The sequence below is a fragment of the Oreochromis aureus genome, linkage group 4 (genome assembly GCF_013358895.1).
Source record: "Oreochromis aureus strain Israel breed Guangdong linkage group 4, ZZ_aureus, whole genome shotgun sequence".
Lineage (NCBI taxonomy): Eukaryota > Metazoa > Chordata > Actinopteri > Cichliformes > Cichlidae > Oreochromis > Oreochromis aureus.
The window spans coordinates 1596629-1620132 of NC_052945.1; the positions used below are offsets into that span (position 1 = coordinate 1596629).

The window sequence follows — 23504 nt, forward strand, 5'->3', positions numbered from 1 at the left end:
AACCGATTCTGCCTGCTGCATTTTGGATGAGCTGAAGTTGTCCTATGATGATTTGGAGACTCCAGCAAGTGGAGGGTTACATCACTCTAACCTGCCTGAAATGAAAGCATGGAGCAGTTTCTCAGGGGTAGTTTCAGATAGGAATTTTCTAACCTTAAATATAATTTAAGAAAGCATTTCGGGGACCTTATTGATGGGATTATCAAAATTGAGGCCAAAGTTCAAGACTTCTTCACTGTGTTCCAGAGACCAGGATGATAAATATGAACAATTTTCTCTTTTATCTCTGTTCAGTTCTAGTAAAGACTTCAGAAAGTTAACGTCATCAGTGCAGCTTATTAGTTTGTGAACAGAAGTTTGGAGGAAACTGATAAGTACAGCTGTGTGTCATCTGCACAGAAAAGAATGATATGTTATGATTCTATAGGACAATGTGAAGTTTGAACAGTAATGGACTGAGGACTGACCCTTGAGGAACCCCTGATTGAATTTTAATTTGTGCAGATCTAAAACTGCTAATTGACCCTTTAGATATGATGGGAGCCAATCAAGAAATGTTAAAACAAGTGAGTCCTGAAGCCTTTGAATTAGAACGTCATGATCAACAGTGATGAACGCAGCAGTGAGATCAACAAGAACTAAAACTGTCTTTGAGTCACTGATGATCTTCAGGTCATTGACTTCAGTAAGAGCTGTTTCTGTGCTGTGATTACTTCTGGACCCTGACTGGTGCGTGTTAAAAAGACTGTGAGGTTTGGGGTCCTCACACAGCCCTGTTCTCTGCTGGCCATCGGGGCGGGGGGGCTGGGAGGAGGTGTTGGCCGTCCGATTGGGATCTGGGATGCGGGGCCTCCCTGCTGCTGCGGAGCCTGGGGCGGTCTGCTTGCCTCCACCCCGGGGGAAAGGGTAACATCTCCTGGGTCTAGGTGCCGTTTCCCCCTCCAGGGGCAAGGGTACCTGGACCTGGGGTATAGAGTTTGTTTGGGGAGTGTGATTGTGTGTACAGTGTCCATGTATGTCTATCCCTACGTTGGGTGAGTGCTGAGTATTTGTATGTGTGTGCATGAGGGTGGGAATGCATGTTTGTGTCTGTATGTGCCTGTTTGTCTGTGTCTATATGTCAGGTTGGGTCTTACACTCCACCTCTCTGGGAACTCCCAGGCCCTCCAAAGGCCTATCTCCCCTCACCACACTCCCTGCCGGTAACTGATGCCCTCAGGGGTCGGTGTGTTGGTGGTTCTTGGTGTCCGGGGCTGGGCGCTGAGGTATGCACCAGCTCACTCCCGGTGACAACTTGGCGGGGCCTGGTGCCTGTTGCTCGGTCAGGCCTCTTCCGGGGCAAAGCGGGCCCTCGGGCCTCCGGTCTCTGGGCCTGCGGCTCAGTTCACTCTGGCACAGCTGGCTGCCGGCAGAGCCGCCGGGCACGCCAGTGCAGCCCCCTCTGGCTTCTGCTCCGTGGGTACTGGGTGACCCATCATCTGGAGCTCTCCTCAGCCCTTCCCAGGAGGGTGGCACGGATGCCCCTCCGGTGGTCCTCCTTGGGCTCTCGCACTCTGGGACCTCTGGATGTCTGGAGCCTGGATCTCCTCCATGCCTGCTTCATGCCCTGGGGGGCGGGGCTATGGCCCTCTACATCCTCTAGCAGATCGTTACATGGGGAAACCTTTGAATACAAGCGCGCTGATCCACACAGGTGTGCACACGGGTGTTCACTGTTCGTAGACATAAACTACACCTTTATTGGCTGCTACCTCCAAGCACATTGTGCGCTGTCGGTCCTGCTTGCTACACAACAACATTCAATATTTAGTATTTACTGCTGTTCACACTCAGCTAGATTAACGTGATGGTGTTGTGTTTAGTATGTTGCTTTGTTTTTTTTTTGCTTGTTTTCTCTTCTTTTTCTCTCAACAGGTGATCCAGGAGACTTTTTTTCTCTTTTTAAGTGTCCTTTCTCACTGTCCCTTTTCCCTTCTGTTTTTCTTTTCCTTCATCTTTCTTTCTCCCTTTCCTATCCCTCAGTCATCTCTGTCCCGTCTGTAACAACTGAAAATAAAATAAAATAAATAATAACAACAAAGGTTGATCAAATGGACCAATACAGCAAGGCCATGATGATCCATTTGGCAAAGTAAATCCATTGGGTATCCTTGTTGGTCTTCAGACAACAATTCTGACACATAAAGAACCAAATGGGACAGACAAAAAAAAAAAAAAAAAGACAGTGAGTTGAAATATGTTGTTTTAAACAGCAAGGAGGTCCTGAGTTCAATTCCACCATCAGACCAGGATCTTTCTGTGTGGAGTTTGCATGTTCTCCCCGTGTTTGCGTGGGTCCTTTCTGGGTACTCCGGCTTCTTCCCACAGTCCAAAGACATGCAGTTAGTGGAGATACAGTTAGATAGGTTACCTGGAAACTCTAAATTGGTCATAGGTGTGAATGTGAGTGCGAATGGTTGGCTGTCTCTATGTGTCAGCCCTGCGACAGACTGGTGACCTGTCCAGGGTGTACCCTGCCTCTCGCCCTGAGACAGCTGGGATAGCTGGCCCTGAAAAGGATAAGTGGAGTAGAATGGGTGGATTAAATAGTTTAGCAGTGGATGAACACAGAAAAGCAGAATTAGACTGCTTATTGTTGGATTGTCTTGTTGATGAACAAATTACGCCTTGAGGCGACTGTTGTTGTGATTTGGTGCTATATAAATAAAATTGAATTGAACTGAATTGAATTACTGGGTCCAGTCACAAGCTGTTGGAAATCAAAACATTCTAATAAGCTGATGAACTGTTTGGTGTCAGAGTTGTTGTTGTTAAATATGAATATTAAAATCACCTGAAACATTAATACAGAAAAAAAGATCACCAGTTTTTTCAGGAAGCCATGTCTCAGTCTACATCGATGACAGATAGTGAGGAGATATCGAATTATTTACTTAAATAATCAAAACTCAGAAAACTGTCAAATTACAAAGTGTTAAAATTAAAAATATTTTTTATATATGTCACGTTAGCCAAAGTGCTAGCAGCATCCCCAGCTAACGTATGCTTCGCATCAATGTGATATTTTGAGCTGGAAGTGCTTCAGTGAAAAGAAAATTCCTTCTTGCACAATGTGCAGAATACTTTATGTCGGTCGACTGTTCCGTCTTGTTATTCTTTTAATACTCAAATTTCCCATCGAGAGGGCCAATGTGCGTTTATCATGTTCCATATTGAGTTGATTGGTTCAGCTGCCCATCACCAGATCAACTGTCCATTTGTGCATGTGCGAAGGTTACTCTACTGGGACAAACTGCCCGAAATGCGCTGACAGAGACATTTCAGGGATTTTGAGTCATTCTGCACTCCAGATGCCTTAATTGCGTTAAAAATTTTAACCATGATGGCGGATTAATTTGCGTTAACGTGTTAATTTTGACAGCACTAATTAGAAACTATAGACCATGAGGAGTTCTATGGAGAATTCATATCATATAATAATTATACACATGTAATTCAGTGTTTTACTACAATCCACATGTAATCCAGTATTTGTACTCTTGTATCAGTATATGTTACAGCATGTTTTGTAGTCCGGAGCATGAGCACTTATAATCACGCTCACATTGAACCCACAGGCTCGTGCTGAGGAGTTTGCTAAACAGTCTAAATGATGTCTGACTTTTATTGTTATTGTGTTGTATTAAGTACCAGCTCTGCTGTGGATTTTGTGCCTGAACTTGTTGTACAGGAAGTCCTGACTTTGTGCCTTTGAGCAGCAAACACATGTGAACGTGCAGACAGACAGTGGGACGTGTCTGCAGACGTCTCCCTGTGTTAGCAGAGGAATATGTCTGTGTCCGTCTCATAGATGGACCGAGATCAGAGATGTGGAGACGGGAAATGTGGTTGCTAAGCGGTTGCTATGGGCACTGATGTGGTATAAAACAGGCTGACGGAGAAATTGGGGTCTGGTTAATTCAGTGACTCCAGGCTGTTCTGTTCTCTCTGCTCAGGTCACACCCTTTCCTGCTGATATGGAGGAGTAGTGGTGCTACTCTCAGTCCCTCCCAAACCCCCTCATCCCATCTCAGACGGCCTTCCAGTCACTTCTCTGTCTGTGACCAAAGGTGAATATAGATGGACAGCTAGCTCTCTGTTCACCACAACAGACCAGCACAGCATTGCTGCAGATAAACTTGTTTGGTTGTGAAGGGCAGCAGTCTTCCTCATTTAGCTCCAGTTTGGTGTAATAGCTAAAGTGTGACTGTGAGCTGCTGACACAGCTCTGGGTTAGCGTGCATGTCAGGTGAGTGAATGTCGTCTCAGCAGTTTTCAGATTAACTGACATGTTTTCAATCTGGTTTGGATTGGACAGAAAATCCAAAAACACATCATTTTATTATCATACAACATATATATCCATGCGCTGATCACATGTGGTTTGAATATAGCTGTACACAGTCCGGGATATTAAAATATGCTTTTGTCTGTGAATTTTAGCTCACAGCAAACAGGAAGAAGACTGTGAGGCCTGGAATCCACATCTGTATCAGTGTGAGGGTTAGATTTAGGGATCCACCAGAATCATCCATTATGACACAGTTTACACATGTGTGTGTAAACAGCAAAACCAGCTGTTGCACTAAAAATGTGTGAATCTTCATTTGTTCCACATTTTCTTATCTAGAGTTAAACAATCTGAGCAAACTCATGAATAAGACCAAGAAACCACACACACTTATGAGGCAGTTTAATCATTGTGACCTCAGGTGTCAAGTTCAGTGAAACGCTGCCCTCTGCTGCTCACAGCAGGAAACACAGCCTCCAGCTTCAGCCTGTCAGGGCTGGAAGAGCAGCTCTGACAGCCCTGTCAGCAGGTCTGACCAGACACCAGGCTGGATTCAGGCCTGCTTAATGTGACGGCTCCACAGTCACTTTAATAACCATCACTCATAAATGGAACATTAATAGTTCACTGAAGCTGAGGGAATGTGCTGGATCTGCTCTAACGTGTCCTGAGCAGATACCTGTCCCACGTGCTGATATGAACTTTATGTGTGAATGCACCTGTTGAAGTTTCCTGCAGTAAACTATAAAAAGCAGGTCAAACATCAGGATACCAACGCTGGTTTCTGCTCCTCAAATGTCTCACATGAGTCACTGGTTAGCCTGGCTGCTGCTGGTGTGGTTGGAGGTTATGGTGAAGCTCTGTGGACGGACTCCTGTCCAGCATCCTCCGTCTTCAGGGTGATTTTCATCATCTGGATGCTGTGGTTGCCGGGCAGATTCGACCCGGCCAGCTCAGGTGTGTCGGCGTCAAACTGGTCGAGCTGAACCTCGATGCAGCTCAGGTTCCACCTGTGCAGCAGCACCTCGATCGACCAGTCGGCGCTGAAACACATGAAGAAGAAGCTGTGAACTCTGTTTCCTCCGCTGCAGCTCTTTGTCATCAGTTGGAGAAGAGATCCGAGTATTGGTCTCTCAGGCCACGTGTCTGACTTTGCGACAGCTCCTTTGGCTCCTTCTTAACCAAAATGTGAATTTTTTCAACACAAACACCAAATAACTGCAACCGAACATTTATTTTCATGATTATGTACGATTAGTCCGTGGACTTTATGTTATTTTGCACATTTTAATGAAATCTAATTACATTTTTAAAATGGACTCAAAAGAATAAAATAGAGTAAATATGTTCATTTTCGTTGGTGTAATGAAGGATTTTCCTGGAGCGCACATTATTATGAATGAGATCATATTTTGGGTGTTAGCGTGTGTGCTTCGTCTCTCAGAGCTCTGCACACGACTGTGTTACACTGCAGAAGGAAAAACTTTTCCACATTAAATTTTAACAGCTTCAGTTTTCTTCTTTTTGTATTAAAAAAAGATGAAAATGAAAAATGTGATTGTTTACATCAGTGATTCCTGTGAGCTGCTGTGGAAGAACAAATTATTTAAAATAAATATCTAAATACATTAAAATCATTCGAATGGTAGTTTTGAATTAAAATTATTATGATCATTTTTAAAAGAACATTTTTAATCTCATGCCACTTTCTGATCACTGAAATCACACAGACTGAGTCTGAGGCTCGTGTGGTGACCAGAGCTGTGAAGGTTTTAGTCCACAGAGTGAAACGCCCACAGAGGAGCAGCCGTACCTTCGTACTTGGTACGTCGTCCAGAACTCGGCTTTGGGGTTTTTTCTCAGCAGGAAAAAAACGGTCACAAGGACGTCTTCAAAATCTGTAACAGGCAACAACTCGTCATCCTCCATAAACGATGTTTGTACAATCGTTTTACATCCTGGTGCATCAACAGGAAATATATTTCACATTTCCAAACATCCTCAAAGGAAAACAGTCCAGTCAGATACGAGTGTGATTTTAGAGAAGCTGATACAGGAGCAGAGCACTTTATAAACAGTGGAGTAATAATAATAACTGCACTTTATTTCTTCCCTGATAACACAGATGATCGACACAGTCCAGGTGACTGAGCTGTTTCACACCTGACTTACAAACACGCCCAGCTTCACTGAAATATCAATCGAACAATTTAAAACTACATAAAATTAATGAAGAAATACCAAACTATGATAACTCTGCTTCAGATGCCTTTACTTGATTTAATACGTCTGACCTTTGACCTACATTCAAGTCAACTATAACAACAAAGTCAAAATCAAAAACACGTTTTTTAGAAAATTTCTATCAGGTTTGAAAGCGTGACGGCGTCTGAATACTTTGTTTTGATTTTGTGCTGCGAACCTTCGGGATCGTAGAAGACGTCTGAGCCCAGGATGACGTCCAGCTTGGGGAGCAGGACGAGGTCCGGGGAGATCTCACCCCAGCTGACACCCACCACCGGCATGTCGCCGAGGTCGTTGGCTTCGCAGCTTCGCCTGCAGTTCTCCAGACATGCCGGTCTGTCAGCGGCGTCTGACAGGATCACCTCGGCACCACACCGCGCCGCCACCACGCCGGGCAGACTCACGCCTGCACTGAGCTGAAACAGCATTAATGCGACACCTTTAGGCGGCTTTGCAACTGGTTCGCTTTAAACCACGCATTTCTCTGATGCTGACGAGGTTGTTTTTTCCACCCAGACATGACCTCACTGTAGCTTACACACTACTAATAGTTTCAAGTTTATATTTGGCACCTAAAGTGATTTTACTCATATTAACTAAACACCTTAAACTCAATTGTCTTCATGTAAATATTAATTTAAGGTTTGTCTTATCAAAATAATCCAGAACCCTCAATCAGTCCCAGTGCTCTGCATTTGCACATCAAATGACTCCTCAGACGGATCGTTGACAGCTCTGCGGTGCTTTGGATCAGTGTAACGTTTCTCCACATGTCTGAGTCTGAATGTGTGCTCCTGCTCACCTCCAGCACCTTCTTCCCTCTCAGCTCCTCTCTGTGCATCCACAGATACTGAGCCAGCACCACCGCACACGGCCACACATACATGCCGAACTGCGGGTCGAGGACCTGAGACACAGGATTAGACAAGTTTTGTGGAACAAAATCAACACACGCAGACATCTCATGGCTTTAATCATCTGTTAACTGTTATCCTCTGATATTCTGTTGGCCAGTGATGATAAAAAGCTGAGAAAATGAACTAATCAGTTGTTAAAGTGACAGAAAGCTGTGGTCCTAATCAATTCCACATCTAAGAAAATCAGTGCTTTTAGACTTTCTGGCTCACAAATGAGTCAATCACAAATGCACACAGAAACCTGACTTTATGGATTCAGTTATTTTCCTCCTTCCTTCCACTTACTGTGATATAACTGATGGAGGACACCAGGAAAATCAGCTATGATGGTCCAGTTTACAAAAATAAATATATTTTTGTTAGTGCTGTCAAAATTATCGCGTTAATTGTTAAGATCAACGCGAAATGTTTAACGCGTTAAAAAAATTTAACGCTGATTTTTTAAAATTAATTTCCTGTAATCTAAAACCTTTAAACGCATGAGCACCTCTGGAGGGGGGGGGGGGGCAACAGTGTGCTATGCTGGCGTTTGGCCTGACAGAAATGATTAGAAGAAGAAGAAGTGACACCATGCTACTATCTAGCTAACACTAGCTAACACACGCAAGCATGGACGAGGGTGGACTTTTGGGTGGAAAGTTTCTCTTTAAGAAGTTGCCTGATGGCTTGTTGGACAAAACGAGAGTAAGATGCACAATTTGCAAAGCTGAATTCAGGTACCACAGAAGCAGTTTATCACTGCCGTATCACCTGAGAGCAAAACACTCAACTGAATCCGCCTCTACGGGACCTCGCCAGTCTACGCTTCAGGAGTATGGTGCTTGTGGACGAATAACAAAAAATGTGAGAGAAAAATTAACCAATTCCTTGGTTGTTTGGATAGCTAAAAACTGCCGACCAGTTAGCATAGTAGAAGATGATGGACTGAGAGAAGTCATTCGCGCTGCATCAGGAGATGAGTGTTACAATCTGCCCTTGAGAGGAACCATTGTGTCGAGACTGCACACTTTGTATGAGGACCAGAGGGCTCAGCAGTCCAGCAAGCTTGTGCAAGTAAACGTCGCTCTCACCGGAGACCACTGGACTTCGGTGAACAACGATAATTACTTGGGGGTCATGGCGCATTTTATTGATAACGACTGGACTATGCAATCGTTTGCACTAACAGTGAGTAAAACTGAAGAGAGACACTATGCTGAGGCGTGTGCTGACCATTTTCTGAATGTTGCAAACGAATGGGAAATCAAGGACAAGGTAACAACGCTTGGCACCGACAGTGCTCGTAACATGGTTGCAGCCGCCAGACTACTTCCATTTGAACACATGCCCTGCATGGCCCACATTCTGCAAAGAACGGTCACAGTTTCTCTTAATGACAGCGCATTTGAAAGGGCTCTGGCCAAATGTCGCAAGATTGTTGGACATTTTAAGCATAGTCCAGCAAACGCTCAGGAATTAAAGGCACAGCAAGCTGCACATGGACATCAAACAGAACCGCTTGTTCAGGACGTTCCAACAAGATGGAACTCCATCCTAGAGATGATCAAGCGGATCCAGAGAAACAAATCTGGGCTGACCACCATCCTGACTCAACAAAACAGCAAGGTGACCATGTTGACTGACCAGGAGCTTGACAGACTGCAAAAGCTGGAGGAACTACTTGAACCTTGCAGGTAAATCATTTTGTTTCTCATGATTGTGTGTCTATCTTTGTGTTCTAGCTTTGTTTTCAAGTATGTTCTCCACCTCCACCTCTGTGTATTTTCATATGTGGTATTTATGTTTGTCTCTGTGTGATTAATAGAAAATACAGACTTGATCTTTCTATTACAGATATGTTACCGAACTGCTGGGGGAGAGCGGTATGTCTCCTGTTCCATGGTGTTGCCAGCCTTGTGTCATTTGTTCAGGATTATGGAGCCCTCAGATGATGACCCAGTCTACGTTTTGAGGTTTAAGAAGGTTTTTACCACAGACCTAGCTCAGCAGAGGGACAGCAGCAATCTCACATGGCTGAAGATCGCTACTGCCCTTGATCCCAGGTTTAAAGACCTTAAGTGCCTTTCCAAAGATGAAAGAAGAGAGGTGTGGGCATCAGTACATGACCTTCTTATGGCAGAGACGGATGCACACCAACCATCTGCTCAGACAACAGAGGAACCATCACCAAAGAAGAGCAAGATGTCCATCTGCTTGCTGGGTTCTCCTGATTCAGATACAGAGGAAGAGGAAGATGCTATAGACTGCTGTCTGAATCTGTACAAAGCAGAGCCCAAAATTGACATAGGAGAGTGTCCACTACAGTGGTGGTTAAAGAGAGAAGGAGCACATGCCAGGCTGGCACCTATTGCACGCAAGTACCTGTCAACCCCTGCAACCACAGTGCCTTGTGAGAGATTATTCTCACTCTCAGGTCACATCATTCAAAAGAAGCGTGCTTCTTTGTCATCAGACAATGTAAACAGAATAGTCTGCCTCAGTAACTGGCTGAGTGCAAAGAAGGACTAAGCCAGATTGCTCCTTTGAAGTGAAAAATGTTCAACATTCTGGGTTTTCAGCTGTGTCTTTTTGTGTTTTAAATACTGAGTTTTGTGCACCCTTTATTGTTATGGTATTCACTTTAACCTGTAGGCCTGGGTTCGGTCACTGTTGATGGCCTTAAAGTTTTTTGTAAGTTTTCACTGTGTTAAAGATTGATGAAAACTATTAAAATTCTCTTTGAATTTCAGCATACATTCTTTGTGTTTATTCTGCATTTACTTCATTGTACTGCATAAATGTCTGTTACAATCTTAAAATATAAAGTTGAAAAAATGTAATTGGAGCCAAGCCATTGATCAAGTAATTGCGATTAATCACAATTAATAACAGAAAATTGTGAGATTAATTAGTTAATTTTTTTTAATCTATTGACAGCACTAATTTTTGTGTAATAAACGTAGGCCGAATAAAACAGGGGACTCAAAGATCTCGTATTAACACTTATGTATTACTTATGTACCTATGGTTAATTTAAATGAAGCATGATTTAACAGCACGGCCGTTAAATGCTTACAAATTTTACTTAAACACAAATATGCATGTGTATTGCCTGTATGTTGTATTAAATCGAGGATTTTAAAATGTCAAAAAAGTCTCGATTTGTACACAACTTAAATTTGACCATTTTTAAGGAGCTAACACGTCGATTTCTAAACAGCACAACAACGAATTTTATTTATATTAAAGGATTAAATAAGTTTGTCACTCTGAGTGTATTTTCTGTTGCTATACATTCGGTATAATATTACATTTACAGGTTTGAACAGACCTCAGGTATGGAGACACAGAGAGACTCCTGCGTGTTTTTCCTCTCGTCTTCAAACGTGAACACTTTATAAGCTATGCTCGGCGTTTCGGCTCCACTGTCGGCCATCCTGTGAGCATACACACTTTTAACTGACCTTATGACATCTACCTGCTATCAGTCCAGTTCTTTGTTTTTAGGTATAAAACTCATATTAACGTTTTTTATTGGTATCCATGAAAACCCCATGCCACGGCTAACCGCCACACTGGAAACTACTTCCGCGCAGACCAAAACAGAAAGGAGGGCCTTTAAACAGCCAATGAAAATCACGGGCGGGAAGGTTCACTCGACTGGCCAACCAATCGAGACTTACCTTTCACTAGCTTATGTAGCCAATAAACTATCAATCTTTACAGAGGGGCGGTGGCTAATTGCGTAATCAGTTGCGAAAGCATTGTGTCACACAGTTGCCAGCTAGCTGCTCCTGTTTGCTGTTTACCAAACTTTATCCGCCCGGCTGGTTTTAAGAGTTCACTCACATCGGAGGACGTGTTTATCACATACCCGGCGGGTGGCTTTGTCGTTTTGTCAGAGAAACCCGGTGAAGGTGTGAGAGCAGCGCAGTTAGCCGGGTAAGAGCGCAGGCTGTTGGATGTGTTTGTGCGGTATCACCGGGTTAGCTTGACAGCTAGCTGAGCAGAGATAAACACGCCGGGCGGAGGAATGAACCACAAGAGCAAAAAGAGGATCAAAGAGGCGAAACGTAGCGCCAGACCCGAACTGAAGGACTCGCTGGACTGGATAAAACACGGCTACTATGAGTCCTTCGACCTGTCGCACCGTACTGTGAAGGTAACTGTTGATGCTAAGCTAACTGTGGCTAACAGGGGAGTGCAGCTTGTCACGTACACAATGTGGCAGCCGCCGCCGGCACGTGAGGTGTTTGATATGAGCTCCTGTTAATGTCCGTCTGCCTTCATCACACAATCATTTAACACCCGAGAGCCAACACGAATGTGGAGGAACAGACGAAGTAAAAGTACTGCATGGTAGCCTGGGGGTAGTATCAATAACAATGCTTAAGGTGCTGAACGTACAGCCGGTGTATCAGTGACATCACAGAAGCAGACGGTTATATTCTCTTAATAATCTTTAGTAATATTTTACAAAAGTACTTGAGAAGAAAAATCGATCAAACTTTATTCATAAAGTACTTTTACAAACTGTGATTCAGACATTTAACGGCAAACGAAAACGATGAGACACAAAACATAATGAAAGACTGTGGTAAGATAAGATAAGATAACCTTTATTAGTTCCACGCGTGGGAAATTTGTTTGGTTACAGCAGTGGACAGTGCAAAGTTGCATAGAAAATTAGAGAAAAACACTGGAATAAGATATCAATAAGATACTGTGCACAATAGAGTAGAATAAAATAAAATACTATATACAATCGAATAAAATAGAATACAAATGCTATATACAATTGGGTATAATACAGCGATGCCAGAAAAAGAGTAATGCACTTAGTGTTATTGCTATTGCACATGTGTGGATGTGTGTGTTTGATCAGTTGAAGTCTTTGTTGTGGAGTCTGACCTAAAATCAATAACGACACCGTAAAATAATGTAATAACATGTAATAACATTAATACATAAAAGACAAATAAAGATAGATAGATAGATAGATAGATAGATAGATAGATAGATAGATAGATCGATCGATCTAGATATAGATATAGATATATATTTATTTTATATAAATACAATATTCATGATATAAAATAGAATGAAGTATACTGGGCACAAATAGACTTTATTTGTTTAAATTTTAATGATGGTGCAGGATTTAAACATATGACCGTTTCACAGTTTGATCTAATGAAAAGCAGGAAAACACCAAACTGAGCTGCAGCTGTGTGAAGTTTGGGAGTGGCTGAATTACAACTGTTATAGAAGACATATAATGGTAATATGTAACTGATCATCATGACTGGCAGGTACGACTTGGATTTAAGGAATGATGTGAAAGATTTTATGAATACAGGCCAGACGAACTTTAAGCAGCCGTGATTGAGTGAAAACAGATGGCAGACTGAGAGCAAACTACAGTCTGTGAAGGTGTGACCTGCATTACCAAAGAGCCGTTAAACCAACACACACACACCTGCACACATTCCTCTTTTTCCTGAATTGTGGCGGTTAAATTACCTTTTTAACATTTGGGAAACACATTAGAAACATCGAACGCCACTCTGTGCTGTGTTTCAGGACAATGTGGAACGTGTGGACACCCTCCGTCTGACCACAGAGGAGTTCATCGAGCGCTTCGAGCGGCCCTACAAGCCCGCCGTCCTCCTTAACTGTCAGGAGAACTGGCCGGCACGGGAAAAATGGACGCTGGAGCGCTTAAAACGCAAATACCGTAACCAGAAGTTCAAGTGTGGTGAGGATAATGATGGTTACTCAGTGAAGATGAAGATGAAGTACTACGTGGAGTACCTGGAGTCCACCCGTGATGACAGCCCGCTCTACATCTTTGACAGCAGCTACGGTGAACATGCCAAGCGGCGGAAGCTGCTGGAGGACTACGATGTTCCCGTCTTCTTCAGGGACGACCTCTTCCAGTTTGCAGGAGAGAAGCGCAGGCCGCCCTACAGGTGAGCTGTCTATCTGCTACATCTCTATCCAATCAGGAGCACTGCTCTTCATTTGATCAACTGATTGGTCAGATCTCAGACCCTGTTGGCTGTAATTTGAACTGTTGATGGATTATTTGATATTTTTGATTTATGTTCAGATTTATTTGGCGCTTGAGCCCTCAGATTTCACCAATATGTCGTCCCAGTATCCTGATCACACTAACCCTCTTGATTGCTGGAGGCAAATTAAACTTTAAAATAATCAGCATCTTCAACTTCCTTAATTGACCGTGAAGTACCTGCAGCCGTAATCACAGCTGTTCTTTTATTCCCTTCTAAAGCAGAGCGCACACTGGGCCACTCCAGCCCATTTCCTCTTTCATTTATATTTTCTTGTGAAGGCTTCTCGCCTCAGCATGACACCTTTAGTTCAGTTTGTTTGCTTTTACAAAGGTTAGAATTTTTAAATTAAATATTTTTCAGTTTGAATGAAGCTCAGCAGGAAGAACTGATGTGTAAAAGATGAAAAAGGAGGGCTTTGTAGTGGATCCTGAGGAGGACGGCATCATCACTTTATGAAGCAGCAAGTTGGATAACATCACCCCTTTCCCTGACCTCATGAAGTTTTGCACTGAAGCAAAGTGATTAGAAAAAGACAGAGGAGGTAGCTTCCTGCATCCACCAAGTGTCCAGGTCTGAAGGCCTCAAACCTGCATTCTTTTAAGGTCCAGCAGGAGGCGAGTCCTCTGGTTGTAAAAATGCGTCTAAGAAAATGTGTCTGCTGCTTCAACACTGACCTCTGTAATGACTTTCCTGATGAGTTTATGGTTTCAGGTCTTATTAAAAGAAGCTTGAGTTGAGATTGGAAATTGGAACAGGAAGCGGGGGAAAGTTTAAGGCAGGGGTGAGGGAACTCCACCGGCCTCAAGGGCTGGTTTTAGATGTGTCCTTGATCCAACACAGCTGAGTCAAATGACCTCAACATGTCTTGAAGTTCCCCACAGGCCTGGTAATGAACTAATCATTTGATTCAGTTGTGTTGACCCAGGCTGATATTTAAAACCTGCAGGCCTGGAGTTCCCCACCACTGTTTTAAGGTGTGTTGGAGCAGTCATGAGCTACTGCGACTCTTTAGTTTCTCTGAGCTTGTGACGTCTGATTTCATTCGCTTAATTTCCCCCACAGATGGTTTGTGATGGGCCCAGCCCGCTCCGGCACCGGCATCCACATCGACCCGCTGGGCACCAGCGCCTGGAACGCCCTGGTTCAGGGACACAAGCGATGGTGTCTGTTCCCCACCAACACGCCGCGGGAGCTGATCAAAGTGACGAGGGAGGACGGCGGCAACCAGCAGGATGAGGCCATCACCTGGTTCAGCGTGGTTTATCCCCGGACGCAGCAGCCCACCTGGCCCGCAGAGTTCAGACCGCTGGAGATCCTGCAGCGACCCGGGGAGACGGTGTTCGTGCCCGGTCAGTGAGGCTGTAACGGCTTCTGTCCGTAGGGTTGCTCTCGATTCATTTTTATTTTTAATTCAGTTTATCCATCCGTCCATTCTGTTTGGCTTATCCGTGTCAGGGTCGCGGTGGGGGGGCGCTGGAGCCTATCCCAGCTAGGGTGAGAGGCAGGGTACATCCTGGACAGGTCGCCAGTCAGATTATCAACAACAACAAAACGCAGAAAATATACAGAAAGATCAATCAATCCTACAAAGTGGTGTTGGTGTGTTTACATGCTGCTTTTATGCTGTTTAAACTCTCTACCTCCCCAACCTGTTGGCCGCCCCTCCCTGAGCCTGGTTCTGTTGGAGGTTTCTTCCTGTTAAAAGGGAGTTTTTCCTTCCCACGGTTGCCAAGTGCTTGCTCATAGGGGGTCATATGATTGTTGGGTTTTCTCCGAATTACTGTAGGGTCTTTGCCTCACAATATGAAGCACCTTGAGGTGACTGTTCTTGTGATTCGATGCTATAGAGTTAAAAACTGAATCGAACACGTTCACAGAGCATCTGATTGTTTTCCTCAGATGTTATTATTTAACACTTCTGACTTCTCGTCAGGGTTTTGCTTCCTCCATTAAAAAGAATTCGCTTCCATACTGGCTTCACTTTTCAATCCATCTTTCATTCTGTATGCATGTGAGTCATGTTTATTCTTATTACATTTAAACGCTAAAATATGACATCAGTATGTCGGGGTCTGTGTTTTAATTCATTTTGTAATATAGCATCAAATCATAAGAACAGTCAATTAAAGGTGCTTTACACTGTGAAGACCCGACAATAATTCAGAGAAACCCTCACTTTGGTGACAGTGGGAAAGAAAAACTCCCATTGTACATGGAACAGTCGGCTCAAACAGACACAGCAGATGAAGTTGAATAAAATGTCGTTCATCCACAGCTGTTGTATTTTGCACAGGCACTGGTCGGGCAGCTAAGCTGATTAATACACACTTTGTGTTTTGAGCACTGTCAGCCTCTCAGCTCCATCCAGGAAATCACATGTGCTGATGACAGTGATGTCATCGACAACCGGTGACTCTAGGCTGGTGTTCAGTGTTTACAGTGGATATAAGCGGTCCCCGTGTTGAGTGGGAATGCTCACTGACCCAGCCGTGACTTAACAGCGGCACCGACCTTTCAGGACGCACTGACCACATTCACATAATGCCAACAGAGCTGATGGCGATGAGGACGGATTAAACCCTCAGCTGCTCCTTGGGCACTGCTCCAGGTTTTAGACCCACCTGACAGACAGCACAGACACAGAGACAGGAGGGAGGCGTTGTCTGTTAGAGCCCACATCGCCCTGAAAGTTCACCGTTGTCTCACCTGACCAAAGTGCCAAACACTGAATTTAATGAGACGGAGATGAGCAGAAAGTTGGAAGCTCAGCTCGAGTGTATTATGTTTGCTGTGACTTCAGGTATTGTTGGTAAACTCGCCTGCTCAACCCGGTGAGCCGAACCGACACCCAGTGCATTTAACGGCTATGTTGGTAATCCCGTCGTTTCTGGTTTGTAAGACAGTCGGACTTCTGTGGAAACTGCATCATCAGTTTCCCTTCAGACACGGCGTTGATGTCCCAGCGGAGCCAGCTGATATCGAGCAGAGCTACATTCGGTTTGTTCAGATCTTTTTGTTTTTTGATGTTGAACCAGTTTTGTGTCTTTCTGTAGGCGGATGGTGGCACGTGGTCCTCAACCTGGACACGACGATCGCCGTCACTCAGAACTTTGCCAGCTCAGTTAATTTCCCCATCGTGTGGCACAAAACGGTTCGAGGACGTCCCAAACTCTCCAGGAAATGGTACCGGTAAGGGCGGGTCAGGAGGAGGACATCGTTAGATGTGAATTATCTGTTTGTGGTCCCAGTCTAAGTTTTAGGGTGGACTTGAATGTATACTGTAGCTGGTGGCATGAGGACTTCCTCAGGCTGTGCTAACGGCGGCTTCGTTTTTTGTTTCAGGATCCTGAAGCAGGAGCGGCCTGACCTGGCGGCGCTGGCAGACAAAGTGGACCTGCAGGAGTCCACCGGCATCGCATCGGACAGCTCCAGTGACTCGTCATCGTCCTCGTCCTCCAGCTCGTCCGACTCCGACTCTGACGTATGTGCTGACACACACACACACACACACACACACACACACACACACACTATATACATATGAACAGTATTAACAGAGAAAAAATATAGAAAATGTACAAATATACAAGCCAGTTTTAAAAAGTAATATGTAATAAATAGTGTTATGTATATACAGTTTGTGTTATTGCACATAGAATTTGGTATTGCACAGTGGTGGTTGATGGGGGGGGGGTGAGTTCAGGGTGGTTATGGCTTTGGGGAAGAAACTGTTCTTGAGTCTGTGGGTTTTTGTGCTGATGCACCTGTAGCGCTTCCCTGAGGGAAGCAGGCTGAACATGTTGAAACCAGGGTGGGAGCTGTCCTTGGTGATGTTTGCTGCTCTGCTGAGGCAGCGGGAGGAATAAATGTCCATCAGGGAGGGGAGAAGGGCAGCCCATGATCTTTTGTGCTGTCTTGACCACACTCTGAAGCCTCGCTCTCTCCGCCTTAGTGCAGCTGCCGTACCATACCGTGATGCAGTAGGTTAGCAGGCTCTCAATGGACGAGCGGTAGAAGGTCAGCAGCAGGTTGGAGTTCAGCTTGTACTTCCTGAGGACTGTCAGGAAGTGCAGCTGCTGTTGGGCCTTCTTGACGACCGCTGAGATGTTGTCTGTCCAGGAGATGTCAGCAGAGATGAGGACACCAAGGAACCGGAAGGTGTGGACCCTCTCCACACACTCCCCGTTGATGTAGAGGGGGGCCAAGTCAGTGCTGTGCCTCCTGAAGTCAACAATGAGCTCTTTGGTTTTCTTGGTGTTCAGTGCCAGGCTGTTCTCTGAACACCAGGCTGCCAGCTTCAGGACTTCCTCTCTGTAGTCTGCCTCGTCTCCCTTTGAGATGAGTCCGACTACCGTGGTGTCATCAGCAAACTTGATGATGAGAGTGTTGTTGTGGGTCGGACTGCAGTCGTGGGTGTAGAGAGAATACAGGAGGGGGCTCAGCACACACAAAGACTGGACTGAAAATGACTGAAAAAGCAGCCAAAGACCTTCAGAAAGCAGGAGAAAAGTCAGACTTTTGCACAGAACTGTAGACATACCTGTAGAGACGCCAGGCTGGGCTGCGTGTGGCCTCATCAGCTCACATGTGGTCGTTTGTCACAGCTGCGTCACCAGCTGTGCAGATGAGTGCCCCTTAGTTTATAATCTTGTAAATTACAAAACCAGTTATGAAGCTACATTTATGCTAACACACGTTCTCCTTTTTATAGTATGTAATACTCTACCACCACCAGCAGGGGGGAGTGGTGCTCTTAGAAGCTGTTTAGAAGAAGAACATATTTACTGTATGTGGAGCTGTAAGAGGCAGAGCATCCAACAGTGCTTTTACTCCAGATGTTGTTCTGAAACACCCGTAAACTTCCATCAACATGAAACGATATCATTCCTTATTTTCTACGTTTCTGTGAAGCGTTTAAGTTTTAGACCAAGGAGGAAAATCAAAATCGCTAAGGTCTGTCGTCCTGCAGAGTGTTTTTGAATATTAGCAAAAGTTTCTGGCACAACTTCACCTACTTTCAAGGTGTGTGGACAGGATGAAAAAAATCACAATGCCAACACGTTTCGACGGTCATGACCCTGATGAAGGCCACAAGCTGAAACGCATTGGTCAGTCAATAAAGTTGTTCCTCTTCCCTTTAAGTGTTGCTGGAGTTCCTGCATTGTGTTTTTAAATATTCACAGCAGCAGCAGACTCAGGTGAACGCCGAAATGAGATCCGGCACCTGGCTGCAGGATATAAAGTGTGATCGTTCAGGTACAATCCCGGCTTATATTAATCCCAGCTGTCACATCACACCTGAGCTGGCAGCAGGGTTCTTACTGATGCAGTGACGAGGTGCGTCTGTGGGAGTGTACGCACGCCTTAAAGTTGTCCCTGACAAATACTGTTTTTATAAAAGGTGAAGGTCAGACTAACAGGAAACAAACAAGCTTCCTCTGGAAAACGTGTAAAAACTCATACTGGTAGTTTGATGTCGCCGCTGTGGAACCTGTCTGAGCATGTGCACTCTGTCTCCTCCCACAGGCGGGGTCGGGCTCTGAGGGGGACGCCATGTCTCACCGAAGGAAGAAGAGACGCACCTGTGGCATGGCGGCCAACGGAGACACGAGCAGCCAGGATGACTGCGTCAGCAAGGAGAGGAGCTCGTCACGGTGACCTCCGCCCGGCGGCGGCGACTCTACAGCTCCAGCTGCTCCTTGTATCGCTCAACTTGTGAAACCCTTAAGAGGAGGAGGAGGAGACCTGCCACCACTGTGCTTTTTCCTCTGTAGCTTCTGTAAGGATGAGGACGTGAAGACGCGTTCATGGAGCTGGACGGGTTTTGTGAGCTGCTTGGGGGGCGGGTGGGGGCGTGTTTAACTGTAAACGAACTGTCAGCACGTCCGTGCGTCACATTTCGAGCAGGTCAGGATTTCACCGGCACTTCAGCTTTTCCACCATTTCTCCAACTTTAATGTAAACTGTCTACTTTTCAAACACTGGAAGCTTCTTCAGTTTCTCGCCGTCGACTCACTCGCTGCTCGTCTACGTGAATCTGAGCTCTTCGGTGCTTTGGGCAGTGCACATGGGGGCGATCCCGCCTCACGAGCCGCTGTCTTTTAGGAACTCTAATTCTCCCCCTGAAGGTTCCAGTGGAATATTTTTATAACAGAACGTTTGTTTCTGAAAATCCTGATTGATTCGAATGCAGCGTGAAACAAACCGATCTCGATGTCCTTTTATGATAAATGTAATAATCAGCTGCCTCTCCAGTGAGCTCTTATCTCATGGGCAGACTTCCAGTCCTGGACTGCAGCTTTTAGGCTCCCACTCTCCACCTGCTACAGGTGTGCACAGGTGACACCCCCCCCAGCTTCCCCTCAGAGAAGCTCGAGAGAAGAACAGGCAGCTGTGGTCCAAGATGGAGGAGGTGGAGTGCAGCTGTGGGGGAAGATCCTCTCTGGAGAAGCAGTTGAAAGAAGTCAAACCACCACACCAGCAAGACAGGAAGTGACAGGCCTGGCTAGTTGGTAGGGACTCAGATTTCAAAATAAGAGCATGGAGACTGCTAGAAAACTGCATCACGGTTAGCTGGTGGTCCTTTGGTGTTGGTTGCGGTCGATGAGTTTCTGATGTGATGCCTTAAAAACAGTTTCCTGATTGAAGGACGTGAGCAGCGCTTTTAAACGCCTCTTAGATAAACGTATTTTGTTCTGACAGTGTTAAACCTCGTCCGTTAGCGTGGGCTCAGATCACACCGTTTATGACTGTTTTAGATAAACGTCCACAGGCTGGGCTGTTTCTCACACCCTCACAGCTCGTTCGTGAGCTCCATCTCGTTTCTGCCTGCGTGCACGAGCTTAAACTGGGTCCATGTTCTGTCTCAGCTGTTTCCTCTTACCTGGAGAGAGGAGCGTGGCGGCGTCCACGTCTCTCGGGTTGGCGGTTCATTTCTGTTCGTTTGTTTGCAAACTGTCTTAAAAACCTGATGTGACCTGAGGCCCGGTCCTCTCCTCTTTACCTGACGCTGAAGTCATGGAGGCGTCAATTTGGCGCCTTAGCGTGCCACACAGACTTCCTGCCTGCTGTCTGACACTTCCTGTTTGAACCAAACTGACTAATGAAATTAGAGCAGGACCTCTGCACCTCTCAGCTGATGTTTCTACTTTGTGCCAAAATCAAGAGACGAACAGCCGAGAGGTCGTGGACAACGGCGGAGGCGTGTAGGAGGAGCCTGTCAGTACTTATCTGCATTTTGCTTCATGTTGAATAACAGCTGAGGCTTCAGTCAGTTTAATTATTCATAAACTTTCTGATCACAGCGATTAAAATAATATCGTAACAGTGAAAACGGGCTCACGTGTGACTGTTTAAAGGGACGCTTCACCCCAATGATCCACCGTCTCCTCCAGCCTGTCCTGAGTTTGTCACCTCTGATTCAGAGCAAAGTTGAGGGTTTCATTTATATATATTTTTTTTTTTAAGGTCTGTCTTCTTCAGCATGACAGCAATGACGCTCCAAGTTCCAAAAATCCATTAAAAAACCTGTAGAAGTCTCGACCCAATCACTGTTCAGTTTAATGAGTAATCTGTAATCATGCAGTCTGATATTTGTCTGAAAGTCTGGAGCTGCTGAGGTTTTTAAATGTTCAGGAGAAGCAAAGATGTCTGCCAAACTCTCACACTGGCACAGCCGGTGACTGCAGGCTGGAGGGGAACTTCGAATCTTTGTTGGGTGACCTGTCACTACGCTAGGCATGAAATATAAACGCCACCAAACAGAAATTAAACTAAAGATGTTTTAATTCCTCTTCAAATGTTTTTCTCTAAACAATCAGAGACGTGTCTCATCAGAGCCCAGATCTGTTTAGTTTTCTGTCATCAAACACAATTAACACGAGTCAGAATGCCGGCTGTACCTGTGCATTCACTTCCTGCCGACCTGTCGCTTTAAAGTGCCTAACAGTGCTGTGACTGACTGTAGGGGGCGCTGTTTTACCTGTTTTCAAAGGCACACTGCTGCTCTGTGACGCCGTCACACGGTGCCTTTAGGTGAAGGTCTGTGTTCAGCGTTGATGATGAGAAACTCAGACATGTGACTCAATAAAAATTTTCTATGATTGAAACATTGTCTTGTTTTTCTGATCCAGTAAAACCTGATTTCAACTGAAAAATCACTGAAATAAAGTTCATTTACTTTTAACGCTTAGTTGTTTATGCAGATCAACAGGATGATAAAAAATATGTTATAAAATAAACTACATCATTTCTCTGGTCTTCAACCTGACGCTCATTTTCTGAAGTGTTTTGGGAGAGTAATCATAAGATTTTTAAAAATGTGTTTCTTCAGGTAGAAAGAGATCTGTATGTTAAAATCTGAACTGCCACATTCTTCGATACACCTTGTTAGTACATCCATGAGACAGTAGCCCTCAGAGAGCCGCTGCTGTCTGCATATTTTCTCTGTATGATGACTGGAGGGGAAATCCAAGCACCGCAGCAGTCGGGACAACAACCCCGCCACCGTCACATCACCTTCATCATTCTGATGCTCAGGTTGAACTTCAGCAGCTCGTCTTCACCATACCTGCGTGTCTAAATGCTCGGAGCAGCTGCTGCAATGTGATTGGCTTATTGATTCATTATTTAACAACCAGATAACAAGGTGTGCCTAATGAAGTGGCCAACGAGTGTACGTACACCATTTATGACCTCTGAAGTGCCTGCTGCTCGGCAGGCTTCTTGTCTGTTGTGGTTTAAATGATGAACTGATTTTAAAAATCAAAATTTAAATCCTGGAAACAAAAAGCATTTAAAGATTTATTTAGTTAAAACATAAGTTGATCTTTATTCTGATCGTAAGCACCGCAGAACTTGATGTCAGACCACTAGAATAAAAGAGCAATAGAAAAGAATAGATTCATCAATAAAAAGAATAAATACATAGATAATAATGCTGATGATGGCAGCGTTCATACACAGTGGAACAGATACTAACAGGTATTTCAGACTCGCACTTTGCAGTTCAGGTATTGCACAGGAAATGCTCAGCACGTAACCGCTTGAAGCTTCTTGTTGGTCAGCCTGATGGTCGGGCTGCAGTCCGAGCAGAGCTTCCGGTGCCTTTGAATTCACTTCACGCTAAGCTGGGGATTTTGTTTTGACAAGCAGCTTAACTGCTTTTGTAACCAATACATCTACTCATCAAAGAATGAGTGAAGCAATATGGATAACAGCAGAGGACAATTTATCTAGGGTCTGATGGCAATTTACCATCAGTGTCCAGCACTTTAAAGGATTGATGGACTGGAGCACATACTGTACGTCCTTAACATACCCTCTTAAACATCAGCTTGACACTGATACATCAAAGGAAACTTAACCGACTCTAAGTGCAAATGTTTCAACCTGAACAACTTAAAACTTCCCTGGGATACAATGTAAACAAAAACAAGAAGAAAAAAAATATTTTCATCAATGGCCACTTCTAACCAGGTGACAAGTGAATATATTGTGTAAAGAGTCTTTTTTCTCAGTCCTGGGGTTGTAACATTACAACCTCCTCAGTCCGTAATCAGAGAGTGTCTATTTGACAATAACCAAAATGTCTTTGCGAATAAAAAACAAAACAAAACAATTGTGTTAGCTGGCCAGCAAAATAAAGAGAGTGTATGGCACTGAGTGCGGGTGTGTGTGTGAGTACTTCGGTCCAAATACTCGAGGTCCGGATGGATGAATGAATGGCAGCCGCCGATCCTTTAATGGCACCAGCGCGACAGCACAGCAGCGAGGCGTCTGGCAGGAGAACAGACAATAGTCTTTTTAAGGCTACTGCAGATGAAGGTATTCCCCGCTAGCTCACCCAAGCTTGCTCTCTGGCACAGCTACAAGCCATGTGAGCTCATAGCCCCTCCTGCTAGGATGTACTACCACAGTGACTGTCGTGAAGCAGCCGCAAACCAACAGCAATAATAA

The 23504-nt window shown here is 44.7% G+C and overlaps 2 protein-coding genes across 3 annotated transcripts; one reads left to right on the plus strand and one right to left on the minus strand.

The window, feature by feature from the left end:
• Window positions 1-4340: 4340 nt before the first annotated feature.
• On the minus strand, window positions 4341-11055 carry LOC116319673 (methyltransferase-like protein 23). 2 transcript variants are annotated; one of them, XM_039610564.1, is made up of 6 exons: window positions 10802-11055; window positions 9334-9697; window positions 7377-7481; window positions 6753-6990; window positions 6144-6228; window positions 4341-5373 (listed from the first exon to the last, which is right to left on the minus strand). In XM_039610564.1, exons 2-6 carry the CDS (start codon window positions 9391-9393, stop codon window positions 5178-5180), a joined length of 684 nt encoding a protein of 227 aa, XP_039466498.1. In that variant the 5' UTR covers window positions 9394-9697; window positions 10802-11055; the 3' UTR covers window positions 4341-5177. The 2 variants fall into 2 exon arrangements, with proteins under 2 accessions (XP_039466498.1, XP_031594940.1); XM_031739080.2 differs by lacking the exon at window positions 9334-9697.
• Window positions 11056-11215: 160 nt separating this feature from the next.
• jmjd6 (jumonji domain containing 6, arginine demethylase and lysine hydroxylase) lies at window positions 11216-21655 on the plus strand. The gene is made up of 6 exons (XM_031739075.2): window positions 11216-11632; window positions 13054-13442; window positions 14610-14896; window positions 16601-16736; window positions 16890-17028; window positions 19074-21655. The coding sequence occupies exons 1-6, from the start codon at window positions 11504-11506 to the stop codon at window positions 19203-19205; spliced, it is 1212 nt and encodes a 403-aa protein (XP_031594935.1). The 5' UTR covers window positions 11216-11503; the 3' UTR covers window positions 19206-21655.
• Window positions 21656-23504: the final 1849 nt, after the last annotated feature.

What these genes read in the sequence shown, in the direction of transcription:
- jmjd6 (XM_031739075.2), top strand. Translation starts at nt 11,504, where the DNA reads ATGAACCACAAGAGCAAAAAGAGGATCAAAGAGGCGAAACGTAGCGCC. An exon ending in CTCTCCAGGAAATGGTACCG is followed by an intron (nt 16,737 to 16,889) that starts GTAAGGGCGGGT and finishes TTTTTGTTTCAG; the next exon opens with GATCCTGAAGCAGGAGCGGC. An exon ending in CGTCCGACTCCGACTCTGAC is followed by an intron (nt 17,029 to 19,073) that starts GTATGTGCTGAC and finishes CTCCTCCCACAG; the next exon opens with GCGGGGTCGGGCTCTGAGGG.
- LOC116319673 (XM_031739080.2), bottom strand. Translation starts at nt 10,906, where the DNA reads ATGGCCGACAGTGGAGCCGAAACGCCGAGCATAGCTTATAAAGTGTTC. An exon ending in GAGGGAAGAAGGTGCTGGAG is followed by an intron (nt 6,991 to 7,376) that starts GTGAGCAGGAGC and finishes ATGCTGTTTCAG; the next exon opens with CTCAGTGCAGGCGTGAGTCT. An exon ending in CGTCTTCTACGATCCCGAAG is followed by an intron (nt 6,229 to 6,752) that starts GTTCGCAGCACA and finishes TGCCTGTTACAG; the next exon opens with ATTTTGAAGACGTCCTTGTG.